General features: G+C 35.9%; 1 protein-coding gene across 11 annotated transcripts in view; it reads right to left on the bottom strand.

Annotated features, from left to right (window-relative positions):
- The window catches only part of epn3a (epsin 3a), a 67,867-nt gene that overhangs the window by 17,686 nt on the left and 31,864 nt on the right, over positions 1 to 18,317 (bottom strand). For 6 of the 11 annotated variants that reach the window (XR_012401213.1, XR_012401215.1, XM_021471467.3 and 3 more), the window contains 5 exons: positions 9,970 to 10,088; positions 6,148 to 6,249; positions 5,924 to 6,034; positions 2,572 to 2,655; positions 209 to 347 (listed from right to left, as the gene is read on the bottom strand). Coding sequence is in view for 8 of the 11 variants with exons in the window: in XM_021471467.3 (XP_021327142.1) it covers positions 209 to 347; positions 2,572 to 2,655; positions 5,924 to 6,034; positions 6,148 to 6,249; positions 9,970 to 10,088 (555 nt within the window). In the remaining 3 variants the exon portion in view is untranslated. The remainder of the gene's footprint in view (positions 1 to 208; positions 348 to 2,571; positions 2,656 to 5,923; positions 6,035 to 6,147; positions 6,250 to 9,969; positions 10,089 to 18,317) is intronic. The other 5 variants (XR_012401214.1, XM_068218122.2, XM_073944984.1 and 2 more) reach the window with 1 other exon arrangement.

Here is an 18,317-nt window from a genome sequence, read left to right as displayed (position 1 = left end):
ATAAATATATATATATTTAAAAAAAAAACACAAGTTCACATAAATGTTGGTTATGTCTATGAATAAAAACAGTTCAATAAGTAATTACAAAAATTTATTTTGCAGTAAAGTGATCTCAACATTATTTACCAAAAAAACACTTGGTCCACCTTTGCTGTTGAAGAGCACTTACTGCTAAGATGCAATCATACTGAATCGCAGGGCTTACCTAGACTATCCCATGGGTCAGACCGCAGAGGACCAGCCTGCGCTAAAGCACCTTGGCCTCCAGATGAATCCCAAGCACTGGCAGCAGAGGGCAGTTCAGGAGCCGAAGTGAAAATATCTGCAAGATCCAGCATGGCAGACTGCCAACGGGAAGGAGAGAAAAGCGGTTTCAGCACATTCAGAAAGATTTTTTTAGGTCAATAGCATCTATACAAAGCCTGAAATGAGGACAACTAACTGCAGTACAGAACCTCGAACAGTACCTTGAATTTATTGTGACAAAAAAAGCCCAGGTAATCCTAACATTTCAGCTCATCTGTGAGTGTAGCAAAATTGTACAACTTATTAATTGTATAATTTTAATGAAAGCACAAATTTTATTAATTGTATAATTTTAATGAAAAAAAAATGAAATTCTGTAAGTAATTATCCTCACACCTTACAATTCCCTGACAACTTCATTCATCTTTGGCTTATCTCAAGGTGTACAAAGTTCAGAAAAAAAGACTGTCAAAGTATTCCATGTGACTTCAGTTGTTCAACTGTAATCATACGAAGCTCTAAGAACTCTGTTCCAAAAAACTGTTAAAAATGTGAAACAGTATGAAACAGTAATGGCACTATGACTATGCCATTAGAGTCAGCAGTGCAACACAAAAGTACCATAAACACAAAGAGACAACCACTGAAGACACATGGACTGTTTTGACAATGATTTGGTTCCTTCTCTGAACATCTCTGGACCATTGCTATCTATGGAGGATGAATATTGAAAAAAAACGTACACTGCGACATTTAAATTTTATGCAATTTTCATAAGTTAGTTCATAAAATGAAGCTGTATATTATTCATTGTGTAAATAATTAAATATGATTAATCTTTGTTTAATCTGCAAACATAATAATCCGTTGTGCACAAATGCTTTAAACTCACTTAAAATGTTTACACACAGTGCTTAAAAATAGAATCAATTGATAAACTTTCCATTTATTATGATTAAACTGAAATGATTCCAAAACTGTCATGTTTTCTAAACTGTTGTACCTGGTCAACTATAATCTGACTTCACACTGCACATCCTGCAATGCGACTATTGTGTATTCACACATTGCGTAATGATGCTAAAAAGATATATTGTGCAGCCATAATGAGGGAGCTCTCAGATTGCACCTACAATTTCTTAATTTGTGTTCTGAAAATGAACAAAGATCACAGGTCATTGGAAAGATATGGGCATGAGTAATAAATAACAGAATTTTCACTTTTGGGTGAACCAACAATTTACCTTACCATACATTTTATGTCAATTTTTGCAGTAGGAATCTTATACATCATAGAAAGTGTAGATTTTACTTTGTTTCTCACACTGTAAAGCTCAAAAAGTTAACTCAAAACAATTTGAGGAAACCAATTTAAGGTTAAACCCTTTAAGATCAAAAACTTTAAGACCACAGTAGAACCCAATAGATGAAGAGAACTCAAACCAACGGAGTGCTGTTAAACCCAATAAGTTGAGGCAACTCAAAGCTTTTGAGGAAACCGATTGCTAAAAATCATTTCAGTTAAAAAAACTAATCTATATGAGTACTGTGAACTTACTCTATTTAAGTTGAAGAGGTATTTAACTCATTGCCTTCAACGCTTAGTTCAAAACTTTTCAAATGAGTAGAACTAACCTTCAGTAAATTTTGAGTCAACGACACTCATTTCATTTGATAAAGTTGACTGTTGGGTTTTACAGTGCATAAATACTTGCAGAACACTCATCTATGTCTCCACCTGGTTATAGCATGCATTGTCATTGATCCAATCACAACATGTTAGGTTTAGACATTTAGTCAAGTCATTTCCACTTGCAAGCAACATGCATTCAAATTAATCCCTTATTACCTTTTGTGTTCGGATTTCATCATAGTCCTTTTCTGTTATTTCTTAATGAACAAGCTAGTGTTATGTGGTTTACAAGTGAGCGGTAAATCAAGTGCATGAAAATTATGGCAACTATCATTTTAAACATAAACTGTTTGCTGTGGTACAGTGCAGCAAAGCATGACTACCTTGTTTGTTTAGTAGACATACATTTAAGTATGTTTTAAGTTAGTAGGCAACACATTTTTTTTTCTTTGTTTTTTTTTTTTGATGATTAAATATTTGACCACATTTACATTATATAAAGAATCTAATTTAATGTTATCGAATACCTCTGCAAGAAGTTAAAAGTGGAGAAGGTCAAAGCACATAAGACCCCGTTTAAACTAGTTTTTAGCATCGCCCACTTGTGATGGACTGATGAAAGCACTTCAATATTAAGTGTAAAGATTGAGCTTATGTATAGCAAGCAAGTTTAATGAGTGGTTTCATACTCCTCCTTTGGCCTCCATTTCTCGTTTGCTCTCCTCAAGTGCTTTCTGGAGCAGAGACTCATCCCCCCGACGGCTCCTCTCCTCCTTGTGAACAACAGAGAAGAGATCAATTCATGCTTAAGAGAGAAAGTCTACATAAAATAGTTACAAATGTTTTTTTTCAGAATATCATAAACTAGGCTGTTTGTGACAATTTAGTTTGGATATTAATCATTGATCCTGAATCATTTTTAACAGCTTTTTCACACATTAATTAAGCTCTTTGTGAAATTGCAAAATGTTGGTTTGTTGTTATTTATCAATTTATTAATTTCTTGAATAACACACTTAGCACAGCTGCAAAGCACTGACAAATTCAATACTGTATAAAAAAACTTTGATAATTACAATTTATCTTGTCTGTCATTCACTCTTTGTCTCGCCCTGTCACCTTTTGTTCTGCTATTTTCTCTCTCCCAGGTACCCGCTCATTGCGTTTCCTTGTGGATCAATAGGGCTTCCTTCTGCAGACTTTAAATTTAACAGGCACGCCTTGTTTTCGTCTATGCTGTGTGTGTGTGTTGGTTTGAGCTGTGTGCGCTCGCTTCTGATTAGGTATTATGTTTTGTTTCATTTAACTAAATAATTATACACAACTGTAAATTAATTTAATATGGTTAAAGAGTTTATCATTCCTTTTAGGGAGAAAAGGAATAGGTTACTAAGTCACGGGACATACATTTTGCCAGTAGGTATTGTTCAGAAACACTAGGTAAGTGGGTGAGCATCGCTTTTTGTATTTTTGTTTATTATTTCAGGGAGTGTATGTTATTGACGTTGCATACTCTAAAGATTTCGATTTCTTCTTCACATTTTGATTTTTATTAGTAAGTTTAGAGGGGATCTTGTGTTCGGTGGCTTTTGGTTTTGTTTAGTTTTTTGCTTTGACACCACTCCAGTTCCTTTTCCCCAAAAACTTTTGGTTTGATTTTATTTCTGTTAGCTTTTTTTATGCATTGTATAAAGCGCACACATGCCTCTCTTTTGTTGGCTTTATCACTCTTTTCCTCAAAGAGGAATAAATAAATTGATTGTTAAGATTGTGTCCTTGTTTATTACCATCCATTTACTGCAGTAATAATTTAATATTCTAAATGTTACGTTTACTCTCCCTAGACAACTTATTAAATAGTAACATAACTCATTTCTAATAAGTGATTTATTTTATCTTTGCCATGATGACAGTAAATAATATTTCACTAGATATTTTAAGACAATTTCTATTCAGCTTAAAGTGACATTTAAAGGCTTAACTAGGTTATTTAGATTAACTAGGCAGGATAGGGTAATTAGGCAAGTTATTGTATGATGATAGTTTTTTTTTCTGTAGACAATCAAAAAAATATACAGCTTAAAGGGGCTAATAATTTTGACCTTAATTTTTAATTATTATTTTTATTTATTTTTTTTATCAAGTACTGCTTTTAATCTAGCCGAAATAAAACAAATAAGACTTTCTCCAGAAGAAAAAAGATATTATCAGACATACTGTAATAATTTACTTGCTCTGTTAAACATCATTTGGGAAATATTTAAAAAGAAAAAACTATTTCAATTGGGGTTTAATAATTCTGATTCCAACCGTACATAAGATAATATATTGAGTAGAAAAAAAAAAAAAAAATCAATGATTTTGTCAAAAATCTGAAACCTGCTACTTTGTTCCTTTATGTTTTAGTATAAAAAAGCAGCTCCTGATGTGTGACTCCCACCGCACCACAGCGTCTAATGATGAGATCAAATTAAACTAAAACAATAATACATAAAATTTCATCTGAATGTTATTAATTACCTATAAACTCACTTATAGCCTTTTAGTACTGCTGCCAGGCACGTGCACACATAGGGATCAACCTGTGCAGTGCACATGCCCTTTTTAGTCTTGGATAGAAAGTGCCCTTCCAAAATGATCAAAAGTGCCCCGCGACAACAACAACACCACCCACCTCCTGGTGTCAACTCTGTTTATTAAGTAGAAGCATTTAGCTTGCTAGAAATTAAGGCAGTATAAATGCACACAATGAATCTAGGGCCATTTGTGCAATGTGGAAAACAACAGAGATACAAAGAAAAAAAACGTAAAAGCACTGTTTTATCATATTAATTACATTCAAAAGTTCTATTCTAATGCTGCTCTCTCTGTGAAGTCAAATAAAGCACACAGCATATTAAAGTATTTTTTTCTGTTAGACCAAACCCGAGTGTGTGACATCATTAGCATGAACACAGAGGACACGGTCTGTATCACTAGTGAAAACTTTTGATTCCTCTTGATCTTAACATTCTTCAAAACATCTGGAATAATCCAAGTACACAAATCAGATAAATATATAGCACTGTGCTGGTGGTGTCTGGATGGTTAAAAAAGTAATGCATAGTGTGCCTTTAATGGATTATACAGCAGAATTTTTAGAATGCTTTTTAATAAAAAACGAATATAAAGAAATTCAACTTTCAGTCATAGCTAGACAAGTTGGTTGTTCCAAATCTGTGATGTTTTTAAAAATAATTCTAAATTATTTCTTTACAGTCACTTAGTCACTTCTGCTGTAATCTTTTATCATGCTACAATTCTTGCTGTAGTCTAAATTTGATCACCATATTTATTCATTTTCTTTTCAGCTTAGTCCCTTTTATTAATCAGGGGTCGCCACAGCGGAATGAACCGCCAACTTTTCCAGCCTATGTTTTACACAGAGGATGCCCTTTCAGCTGCAACCCATCTTTGGGAAACATCCATACACTCTCAGTCACACACATACACTACGGACAATTTAGCCTTCCCAATTCACCTGTACTGCACGTCTTTGGACTTATGGGGAAACCGGAGCACCCGGAGGAAACCCACGTGAATTCAGGGAGAACATGCAAACACCACACAGAAACGCCAACTGACCAAGCCGAGGCTCAAACCAGCGACCTTCTCGCTGTGAGGCGACAGCACTACCTACTGTGCAATCCATCACCATGTTTTTCAAAAAAAAAATTGTTGATATAGCTTGTTTACTTTACATTGGTGGTACAGCCACAACTGCGTTTCCTTTAAATACTGAAATAAGATTACAGTATTTATGGAAAAATCTGATGTTTTAATTATTTAAAAATAAATAATTTCTGTATGAATTACTCTTTTTAAAACCATGATAAATGTTACAATTGTAGAATATAATTTAACATAATTCAACAGCAAGAAAAGTTCTAGATTCTTTATAATTTGCACTGAATTATAAGGAAACCTAATACATTATGCAATATAATTTTCTGATGGCACTATTTAAACAGGCTCTATATGTCTCACTATCAACTGTCCCACCTGCTGATGTTCCTCTTTACTGAGAGTGAGGGCGAGCTGAAGCTGTGCCTCTTCATCCATCTCCATAACCGCAGCAGCAGGAGGAGGAGGGGGAGGAGGAAGAGGAGTAGGCTATGTATAAGAATAATAATAATACAGTGTCATTCACAAGAAGCAGGCCTCTTTTCCTGAATCTGCTGATGAATGAAGAGCAGGTGAAACAGAGACTGATGGGAGTGCTGTACCTTATGTGTCTCCTCCTTACTAAGACTCATAGCAATCTGAAGCTGCGTCTGTTCATCAATATCCACAGCTGGAGTCGGCTGGGGGAGAACAGATTCATGGGTCTGAGAATAACAAGTCAATGACAATCACTGATTAAATAAATGTTAAAACAGCTGTGCTGCTAGTTATTCATCTTAAGAAAAACACATCTAAAAATATTTAGTCTGTTATTTTTAAACACTAAATAATGATATGTCAAAAAGTCATGACAACAAAGGGTTTTTTATTTTAACATTTTAATAAGTCAATTAGCCTAGCTGTTGGCTAATTGACTTATTAAAATGTTAAAATAACAACAAAAAAAACTTTGTTATCATGACTTTTTGACATTATCATTATTTCTCTCTGCAACTCACACATGATACCTGGAGGACCTTGATGGTAGACCACATGGGAAAACTAGGTTGTTGTCGGAAGAGGTGTTAGTGAGGTCAGCAGGGGGTTGTTCAACCTGTGATCTTTTTGGTCCTAACGCCATAGTATATTGATGGGGACTGTATATTGCTCAGTGAGCATCGTCTCTCTGATGAGATGTTAAACCGAGGTCTGAAAAGAGTAGGGGTTTAACCCCGGTATCCTGGCAAAAAATTGCCCACTGGCCTCCATCATGGCCTCCTAACCATCTCCATATCATAATTGGCTTCATCAATCTCATGCTGAATAGCTGTCATCACATCTTCCAGGTGGAGGCTGCACACTGGTGGTGGATGAGGAAATTCCCACCCAAAAATATGTAAAGTGCTTTGAGCGTCCAGAAAAGTTCATTTGATCCAATAAAGAAAAATTGAAAATGCCAAGAATTCTTTTGTTAAGCATAAATATATGCTGTGGCCTCATTATCATTTTATTATTACTATCATTATTATTCATTTTCATATTTTTGGATTGGTGAAAATAGCATCAGACTCAACAAATCAACGTTTAAACATTATACAAAGATTTTTAACTAAATGATTATTGATAAAAATAAAGTTACAGTTTGAATGGGCATTAATAATTAATAATGAGTTAATAATTAATTAATAATTAATAATGAGTTCTTAGTTTTGAGTGAATTATTTTATTAGCATTTCAAAATCCCCTTTTCATGTGTTATGCAAGGTCATGAATAAGATTGTTTTCAAATAACTTTTTAAGTAATATATTTTTTTGCAAGCCCATCTGAAGATATTTCACTTCACTGACTTAACTGTTTCATTAACTCTCACGCGCAAATTATCGTCATGTAATTGCAAATAGAAGATCAAACATGGCCTCTTACAGACATTTAAAACTTGGAGGAATCGCTGATTATAGCAGTGTTGCATTATCCTGTTTTATCATTTTTTATATATTTTTGCCTGCTATGGAAGTCTAAGGGAGCCATCAAATAGCATTATTCAAATGATCTTCATTAGTGTTCAAGAGAAGAAATAAACTCAAAAGGTTTAAAACCACATGATGGTAAATAAATGGTGAGATCATTTTCATTTCAAACTATGTCTTTAAAGACCGTGTGAACCAAAAGTTAAAGACTTTTATTTCAGCCTGTTGATACTTGTAACTGAAACAGAATATTAAGTAGGGGGCAAGGCTTTCTTTTTGTGCATCATTCCCTCATAGCCATCTAATGGTTAAAGGGCTGTGGTTAAGAATATAGTGGCTGAAGGTGTCAAACTGACAGAGAAAAGTCTCCACTCCAAATGCGAAAGCAAATGGTCAAAAACTTTTTTCCAATGGATTAACTTGTTGGGATTAATGGTTCACCTGAAGAATAACAATGTGCACTAGCACAATGAACATTGTACATTATGATTTCAAATGGACATTAAGCTTTAAGGGTCTTGCACTGCTCAAAGCGTATGCTGTACAATAAAACAAGAGCATACTTGCGGATCAATGCTTCAGACTAGTAATACACCGTTAGTCACTGTAGCATCACGTTTAGACCTGCATTATCAGTGAATAAAGATGTTAATGTAGTCCCTTTACACTGTCAGATGATGACTGAGCTCTTTCTGGAAAATCACTCTCACCTTAAGTGCACTACAAACAATCATTAGCCCACATGCTAACTGGAAATTCAGTGCTGGTCTAAAGGCTTCAGGCAAATAATTCTCTAACAAAATTCTAATGAAAGACAAGTTACCTCATTGAAGCACATCGCAAAGGGCACATTAGATTGACTAGTTTCTCAAAACTTTATACAGTCAATTTAAGAAGGCCCTAAAGCGCATCTGTCTTATTAAAATGCAGTATACAGATGCTATGCTGCATTAAACAATCTAGTGTAAATACTCATTTTTAAAAATGTATGCCACTTCAGGTTTAGTTTCTGTGTCCCCTTTGCTGTGTAAAGATGCTCATAAAAAGTTAAATTCAGCAGACTCATTTACGATATGTGCCACAGCCTACATTTTTGTGAAATGTAAAACATGTTGCTCTGGGTACATTTTGTTGCAAGTTTTAGTTGACAAATCCACTATAGGTCACTGTCTACATTTTTGCAAATGTGAAATATGTTACTTAGCATTTTGTTTTCCATTTTAGATACATTATGTTTTTAAAAGCAGACATAAGAGAAAAAGGCACTGCAACCATACAGTTTTACCTGACTTTACATTGCTTTTATCTCTTGTGAAATCGTGCTTCACTAGACCTAAACCTAAGAGCTCTGCATCACAAGTGCAACACTTTACAAAGTGAGATGCAACGCAAACTTATGAGGTCCTGATATATTTCAAATTAAGTTCTTTTTTTGTTCTTCGTTTGATATGCTCAAAAAGATTAAGTGATGGTATACTGTTCTCAAACCTTCCGACACCCCTGCTGCAGTGTGCAGGGTTGAAAATGTGTCATGCGGACTTCTAAACACAACAATGGTGGCGCTGAGAGAAGAACAGTTTCATATAGGGCAAACAGCCTTCTCCATTGAGAAGTGCGATCATGGCATGACAGGCCAAATTGCTTTTTATTTGCCATGGACAGGCACTGAATGGAGCAATGTTTAAAACTTTATCAGACGTGGCATGATGCCGTTGTGCTAACAGTCTGTAATGTGTGACTACTACTCGACCATCCAGTTTAATCATGTTGCTAACTTGTTGTTGTGCTGTATGTTTTTTCTCCTGTGTGACTCTGAGTAGTAAGCTAATGTAATGCAAATGGCATAATGCAAATTTTGCTATCATGCTAACAAACAAACAAATGTGTGTATGTATGTATGTATGTATGTATGTATGTATGTATGTATGTGTGTGTGTGTGTGTGTGTGTGTGTGTGTGTGTGTGTGTGTGTGTGTGTGTGTGTGTGTGTGTGTGTGTGTGTGTGTGTGTGTGTGTGTGTGTGTGTGTATATATATATATATATATATATATATATATATATATATATATATATATATATATATATATATATTGATTTAGCAGCAGATCAAAAGTTTAGCAAAGTATAAAGATAACTCCAAAGCATACACAACCCCAGTTATTACCAAAAAAAAAAGTGTTATGTGTCATTGCCTTTTCATTGCATTTCTTTTTATTGTTAAAAAAAAAACTATTTAGAGTTGTCAGAATGTTATTCACAAAAAACCTATGTAGTTCTGTTTATAACTGAAAGGTTCTTTTGGATACTAAAATAGTTACCTATGACCTCCCTGCAAAAACGCACATTTGTAAGCATTATTTTTGAAAGTGTGTTGTGTGCATCTCTATAAAATGTGCGTCTGAAGCAAACCAGGCAGAAAAGCACTGATTGTGGTGGTGTTTGTGTGTGTGTGTGTGTGTGTGTGTTTGACTGTTCACCTTCTCGCTCTCCTCTCGGCTCATAGCCAAGGCCAGCTGTAGCTGAAGTTCCTCCTCTCCACTGGTCTGAGGACGGGCCCGCTCCAGATCTGGGGCCAGATGAGGGGAGGAAGACGAGGCTACGAGGAAGAAAAGAGAACACAGTTAATTCAATCTCTCGCTTTGGATTAGAAAGGACTGGCACCACCACTGAATGTTAAACAAGCACCCAAATCAGTATTTTTTCAATGCTTTCCTGTGCCTGTTTGACTCTGTGCAGGAAACAATGGGGTGTCTGTGTGGGGCAGAAGAACAGGGAACAGCTGATGGGGCTTACATTATAATAACCCCCCCATACAGGTTTGATCAAGCCGTTCCTCCATCTGTGGCATGTGCTGAAATCAAAGGACAAAGACTCTTCTCTGTTTCAGGAATGCTTCTTTCAAATGTGTGACTATTTTTAGATTTTCTCAACCAGAAAGCAATATTATAATAATTCTAAATGTGTATAAAGACAAAAGATTTTAAGTGTAAATAAACATTGCAGCATTTTATTTACTAATTTGTATTAACTTTCAAAAGTTGTCATGAACAAAATTGCCGATATTCTTATTGTGACTTCTTATATGTTAAACTACTTTTTTGGGCCTTGATTTTGTCCAAGAGCAACGGATATTTAGATTGTTGTTATTTGCTATTGGTGGACTGACAGTATGATTAGTGGATTGAGTGACAAAAGGTCCTTTGAAGTGCTCTGAAATGTGCATTTTTTTCCCGATGTTTGACTTAATCTCAAATAAAACATAAAGAGAGGTCAGGGTACATAGTAGCACCTCCTCTTTTAAAAAAACAGCCATTAGTTATATCACAGCTCAACATTTGAAGAGAAAGGTTAAGTATGTAACCGTGGTTCTGTGAAATCCAGATGACCACCTGAGACGTTGTTCATATAATGTTGCTCATAATCGCAGCGCCAGCTGGACAGGTTGAGAAATAATATACCAACAAAGATGGCACCAGCTGAGCTGAGGTATATAATTCACAACAGCTCTGCACCCTGCCTTGAAGCGCCTCGCATTCTGGTCATCCAAATTTCACTGAACCAAGTTTACATATGTATTCAACAATCTGTTTCATTCCTCCTGACCAACAGAGACAGTGTTTACATAGTGAATGATACAAACCAACAAGGTCATGAGAAAGAAAATCTTAGCAGAAAAAATACAGGGTCATTTGTGGAAACCAGCTGTGCCCATGTTTAGAGACTAGGTGATGCTGACATTGAAGAATCTTGCAACTGTGCAGGAAAAAGACCATGTTACTGCTGCACAGATTGTTGCAAGAGAAACGCCTTTAAAAGCAACCCAAGAATTGTAAATAGGTACAGGTTGCAGAGCCCTCTTATAGGCTCAATCAAAACAATGACCTCAACAATCCATCATGACAGTCTCTGTTTGCTTAGAGATGAACCTCTGCTAGCTTTTCCATAAAAGATGAACAACTGTTTTAATTGACTTATCAACTGTTCTGAATGAAGTATAATACAGAGAAGGTGGCAAAGGCACCCTGAAACTTGGAGGCTGCTGTGCCTGTGTTAGCTGCTAGAAAGTTGTAGACAGTTTCACATTTCCAACACCTCTGATACATCTGGGCCAAAAAAAAAGACCTGGAACAATAGTACGGTCCCTCAACATCTTTTTACAGTCCTCTGATTATCTGGGCTGAGCAAGCCATACTTGCTTTGGGCATTTAAGTGTGTTGCTGTAAGAGACCTCAGCTCTCGAGCCACATGCCCAATAGCAAGCAAGGCTGTCTGAAAAAACTGTGGAACAGAAGGGTCCGCCTCAGATTTAAAAAAGTTAGAGGCAGCCAAAATTAGTTAGCACTGTTCTTAGCTCTGTTAATGCAAGCAGCTGGATATCTGCAAAAAAAACACATTGGATTAAACAGGGTAAGCAGGATTGTCATCAAGGCCAACACGGGCTACTGCCATCTGAAGGACTTCCAATGTGTCATCTCCTTTGTATGGAGCAGTCTCAGAAGAATGAAGAGGGCCTACTTCAGAACTAACAGTCACAGCAGGTTTTACTGGTCAAACATTGGGCTCAGAAACATCAGTGTGAGATTGGTCCTGAAAATGTTTGTCAGAAGCACATTCAGACACACCGAGGTGTGGAAACATGAAGATGCAAAAGGTGGCTTCTTGGAAGATAAATGAGCAAGAACTTCCTCAGGACATAGGACATGCTGGCTCTGCTGTTTGGAGATTTTGTAAAAGATGTTTTATTTTGATCATATCTGAAGACAAAAAAGCTACTTTCTTAGACAACAGATGTACAGCAAAGTGCATTCTGCCTAGGCTGGGCATCTTAGGATGAGGAATGCCAGAGGCCACAGAAGTTTTTTGTTTTTTTTTTGCTTTCTGTAGCAACACTGGTAAGACAACAGCATCCTGAATGTGCCTCAGCCCTGCCAAACACAACTGTCTCTCTGATAAGGACAGTAGACTACAGTGGGGGCATGAATCAGTGTGCACTTCTTTTAAATGCTAAACAGAGGCATGACAAGCAGATATTGTGTGTGTCATCTGGAAGAAACTTATTAGGATAGAACATGCAGGTAATTGGGAAAGCTGTGGAAATTAAGTGATAAGCCATGAATAAATGTAATCAGATGACCTCTGGTTAGAACCACGAGGAATGTTTCCTGCCTCTGGGTGAACCGTGAGAGAAAACTGAAAAACTGATAAACGAAACAAAATGGCTAGTGATATGGAGCGCGAGAAAAAATAATGTGACAAAGACAAAGTTTGAACCACACAATGGAATGGGAGTATTGAGAAAAAAACAATTACTGAATAAAAATTATTTAATAACCATCTGGGACCACTTAGGGACCATTAGGATCACTGGACAGAACAGAAAAAACAGTTCAAATAACAGCAGTGAAGAAACACATAAAATTATTCTTAGAGAAAAAATGGCTAACCTCCGGATAGCACCGCGAGGTAATTACCACCCAAACACGAACCACAATTCAGTGTATAACCTCTGGATAACACTGGTAATTACAACTCAAATAGTAATGTAACTGTAGCATGAGGTCCAACACCTGATATAACTCAGATGCCTACAGTAGCACACTGTCTAGCCTCTGGATCACACAGCAAGGTAATAATAACAGCGGAGTTTAAGATAATAAAAAAAATAATTACCCACAACCCGCAATGTAAATTAATTTTATGAGTGAACGATCCTAGATAGTTAAATCACTTGGAAAGCACAATCCGAAATACAAAAATGTCGGAAAATCATTAGAGCTCAGGAGGACAAAAAAGTTCTGCTCCTAGGAAGCTGCACTAGACTATTCTAATAGTCCTAAAATAAAATCCAAAGAAAAAAAAAGAAAAAAAAAGGCAGGACGCTGAGCTGCTGCAGATAATATACTTCAGCTTAACTCATGCCACAGTGCATCTTTCTAGGTATATTGTTCCTCCACCTATCCAGCTGCCACTGCTATTATCCATTATGTAAACACCACCTCTGGTGTTCAGGAGGAATAAAAATAAAAAACTGCAAGCTTTGGGTGTTTATATCAGGTTTGTTATAGCTTCTAAAATTTGTCACTGTTTTAAAGCACACTAGCTTATAGATGTTCTTAAAACTAACATACCAAAACAAAGACTTTATTTTAATTACACATGACAGTTAAGCGACAGTTCACCCAAAAATGAAAATTCTGTCATTTTCATCATTTACTTTTAGTTTCAGCTTTCATCAGAATGTTTTTTTTGTGTTCAACAGAAGTAAGAACCTTATAAAAGTGGGGAGAGTATAGTGAGTAATATTAAATTTAATTGTTTTCAGGTAAACTATTCCTTTACAGAGTGATCTTGCCTTTAAACATCATCAGAGAAAAGCAGAGATGTACAGGGGTTGGACAAAAAAAATGAAACACTGGCCAATTTAGTGTTGGAGGTTTTATGGCTAAATTTGACCAGCCTGGTCTTCATTCATTGCACGTTCCACCAGTAAGAGCAGAATGTGAAGGTTTAATAAGCATTAATAGGTAGCAACCCGGGTTCTAGCCTAAAAACGGGTGGTAACTCCAAATATCAGCTTTTCAACTAATTGCAGGATTAAATGTGCACCTCAACTGTCTCGTTAAAACCTTTGGTTACAAGTGCCAATGACAAATGTTGATTTTAATGGTGCCGGCAGCAAAAATCTTGGGATGTGGACAATGTGAAACATGAATTGTGCTCGAATGAGTCCACCTTCACTGTCTTTCCCACATCTGGAAAAGATACAGTTTGGAAAAGCCCCTCATTTGATTGAAAATCAGAAAGTATATTGAAATATGTTAAAACTCACTGAAATGTACTATGTGCCATGTGATCACTCGATCTGTGTTTTGTAAACACATTTACAATGTTTACTGAGGTCATCATAAATTATTATTGAATGTAAAGCATAATTAATGTCATTTTTCTACCAAAATCGAAAATTCTATTATTTATCATAAAGGCACTAAGCCGAAAAGAAAACGAATGAATGTTATTTATCATATTTTACTGTATATTATTATGTTATTTTGTTGAAAAAATGTTAAAAAGCAGGAGTTGACTTCCATAGTATTTGTTTTCCTTCTATGGACATCAATGGTTACAGGTTTCAAACATTCCTTAATCTTCTTTTGTGTTCAACAGACAAAGGAAATAAACGGTTGGAAACACTTTAGGTGGGGGATTAAAGGGATATTTCAAGTATCCATTTAATTCTCCTGCAGCTCTGCACAGGAGGTTTGGTTAGAGGAGAAATAGTCATGCCCACCTGAACCTGGCTTCTCTTGAGTTTTTTTTTTTTTTTTTTACTTCCGTCAATAGGTGAAGTTTTGCTCCTGGTCACTGTCACCACTAGCTTGCTTGGTTTTGGAACTTGTGGAGCTGCGCATCGATGGATTTGCTCTTCAGTGCTAAACTACACTAAAATTAACTAAACTGAAATTCAACTCTGAAAACTAGACCAACTCAATTTTCATTTACTAGAAGATATGTTAAGTTGCTTTGATACAATCTACATAGTAAAAGCGCTCTAGAGATTAAATTATATTGTGCAATCAAGTGTTTTTATACAACTTTGTATATGAATATCAATTCACTTTATTTCAATGGATTGATTAAATGTTGTTTTTTCTTGCAACATAAAAATTTTAAATTATGTACTATGACAAATGCGAGTTATACAAGTTCATGTCTTGATGGTTTTAAGGATTTAAGTTGATTCCCCCAATAAATGTTTTGAAGTACAGTAGGTGCTTGATCAGAGATCAGAACAGCCTTGGCCCAGAAGAGAGGAAAGCACCAGAAAGCGACAGTGTGCTTTTTCAGTTTTCCTCTCTTCCACTGCAGTGCCCCTGAATGGCCTTGTTTGGCCTGGAATGCACTGGTAGATAAACACACATTACTGGCACCTCTGTGGTGCAAATCACAACTTTTAATGTCAGTTACGTTGCCCTAAGACCCTGTTTGATTGTAAACAGTGGGTAAAATAATTATTGAACATCACAGTTTTTCTCAGAAAGGTTATTTTTAAATGATCTATTCACTTGACATTTTTTACCAGATGTCAGTAACAACCAAAGAAATGCATACAGTTGAAGTCAGAATTATTAACCTCCCTTTGATTTTTTCTTTTTTAAATATTTTCCAAATGATGTTTAACAGAGCAAGGAAATTTTCACAGTATTTCCTAGAATATATGTTCTACTGGAGAAAGTCTTATTTGTTTTATTTCGGCTAGAATAAAAGCAGTTTTACATAAAAAAAAAAAAAACATTTTAAGGTCAAAATTATTAGCACCTTTAAGTTATTTTTTCGATATTCTACAGAACAAACCACTGTAATACAATAACTTATCTATTTACCCAAACCTGCCTAGTTAACCTAATTAGCCTATAGTTGTGCCTTTAAATATCACTTTAAGCTGTATAGAAGTGTCTTGAAAAATATCTAGTACAATATTATGTACTGTCATCATGGCAAAGATAAAATAAATCAGTTATTAGAAACCATGTTAAAAAAACACTGTTAAACAGAAATTAGAAAAAAATAAATGGGGGGCTAATAATTCAGAGGGATTAATAATTCTGACTTCAACTCTTTATACTAAAATAAGAAAATGTATTAGTTTAGAAATTGAGTTGTGTAATAAAATCAATAGTCACATGTAAAAAGTACTAAACACGTTAAGAAATGGAAGAGTAAAAAGGCATGGAAAGCCCGATTAGCAGATGAATCTCTCAGTATTTGTAAAACAAACATTCCCCTTGCCAGTGCAAATTAATATTAGCTGCTTTACTCCCAACACCTGCAATACCAGGATAATGAAGCAGCTGAAAACAATGGATGCTGGATGAAACAATTATCCAAACACAGCCAAGGACAGCTGTCCTTTCCAAAAACTAAATTCATTTCAGTAGTTCAGTACTTTCTCTTTTTGTCTTTCCATTGTCCTAATAATTAAATTTTTTTTTTTTTTTTTGGTTTTGGGTTTTGTTTTGTTTTGAGTGTATTTAATTCAAAGACAGGAGCATGTTTACAATATATATTTACCAGGAAAAAATATGACGTTCAAAACTTATTTCACCTACTGGGAATTTCTGTACTTTCCAAAAATACCTGGCATTTTGACAAATGTGTTGGTCTATTGTAAAAGTAAAAGTGAAACAGAATGTTCCTAATGTAATAAAAGGCTTGATTTCAATAGATTAACTATTGTAAATGGCTAAATAATTTCTTAAAAGAATATATGTTATCTGTCATAGCAAAAACTATAAAAACAATAATTGATTTCAATGGAAAAAAAACTATTGTCCAATACCCATAATCAATAACTCCTTCCTTTGGAAGCCAAAGTATAGGCCGATAAATACCTGAGATTTTTTTTTACAAAAACAGAAAATAAACAAATATAGTGGACAACTAAATTGTATTTTTAACTTTTCAATTTGAGTACAGTGCAACAGAAACAATACCAAATCCCCAGAGCTTGCTGACATTTTTGAGCAGGCAGAGGTGTTTTGTCACAATCAGCTACAGAAATGAAAAGCTACTTGTGAAAAAAAAATATATAATGAAAAAATGAAAAAAAAAAAAAAAAAACTTTTTAATTAGACTGTGTATTAAACCTCCAAAGGTTGATACTGACCCTCTCCTAACAACAGAAAAACAGCAATTGTACATAAATTCTGTAAGCTTTAAAACAGTAAACTCTTTTAAAGGGCTCCTATTTTGTAGATGCCAATATCCTAGTGTTCAAGTGTACCGACATATAACACTATGATTCTCACAGCTTGAGTTCAATTCCTGGCTTGAGGTCCTATGCCGATCCTTAAAGGCTGATTTATACTTCTGCGTCAAACACCGGCGTATGCTACGGCGCTGACGCATAGCCCATCGCCGTGGCCGTCGCCGTCACTGACGTGCACCTCTCAAAAATTGTAACTACACGTCGCAACAACGCGTAGCGCAAGCTCTGTGATTGGTCGGCTTGCTAGCGCCGACGAGTCTGGGCGGGACCGAGAGCCGCGCGAATGGCGCGAGCGATTGTTTACAAGTGTGGAGTCCCGTGAAGGAGCTCCGGATGGAAAGTTTTGTTCTTTGTTTACCTCATGGTTAAAGTTGTTGCACGTCCGCCGGTTCCTGCCTCAAAATGAGCGAGTTTGAGTCACTTGTACATCCAGGAAGTGTTCAGAATAGCAAAACAGAAGCGAAGAAACTCGACACAGAGGAACATTTACACCTCACTGCCCACTAGCGTTTCGGAAGTGTTAATGCAGACCAACGGAGACAGCGCGCAGAAGTATAAATGCCCAGCCACGCGCGTTGCCTGCGCCGTGAGTTGCGCCGGTCACTTGACGCAGAAGTATAAACCAGGCTTCAGGGGCTCTCTGCTCCCAGTTGCTTTCTTGTCTGTCTTCCACTATCCTATCCAAAAGGTGAAAAAAAAAAAAACCCTAAAAAATAGTTATATAAAAAATAGCTCCTATTTTTGTTTGGTGTCTCCAGAATGTGTCTGTAATATTTCAGCTCAAAATACCCATCAGGTTATGTATTATTCTCCTATAAATCTGTACTGACACTATGCAGCTGTGGTGATTTCAGCAATTTTTATGTCTTTATTATAAACATGCAGTGTTTTAAAAAAGTTTTAAATTTGTTAAACCAACACAATCTCATGGCAGTTTGTAACTGTATGATTTAGTGGCTAAAGGCTGATTTATACTTCTGCGTCAAACACCGGCGTAGGCTACGGCGCTGACGCATAGCCCTTCGCCGTGGCCATCGCCGTCACTGACGTGCACCTCTC

This window comes from Danio rerio, chromosome 3 (assembly GCF_049306965.1).
Source record: "Danio rerio strain Tuebingen ecotype United States chromosome 3, GRCz12tu, whole genome shotgun sequence".
Lineage (NCBI taxonomy): Eukaryota > Metazoa > Chordata > Actinopteri > Cypriniformes > Danionidae > Danio > Danio rerio.
The sequence above is the reverse complement of the archived record's forward strand: the minus strand, read 5'-3'. Positions and strand labels throughout refer to the sequence as shown.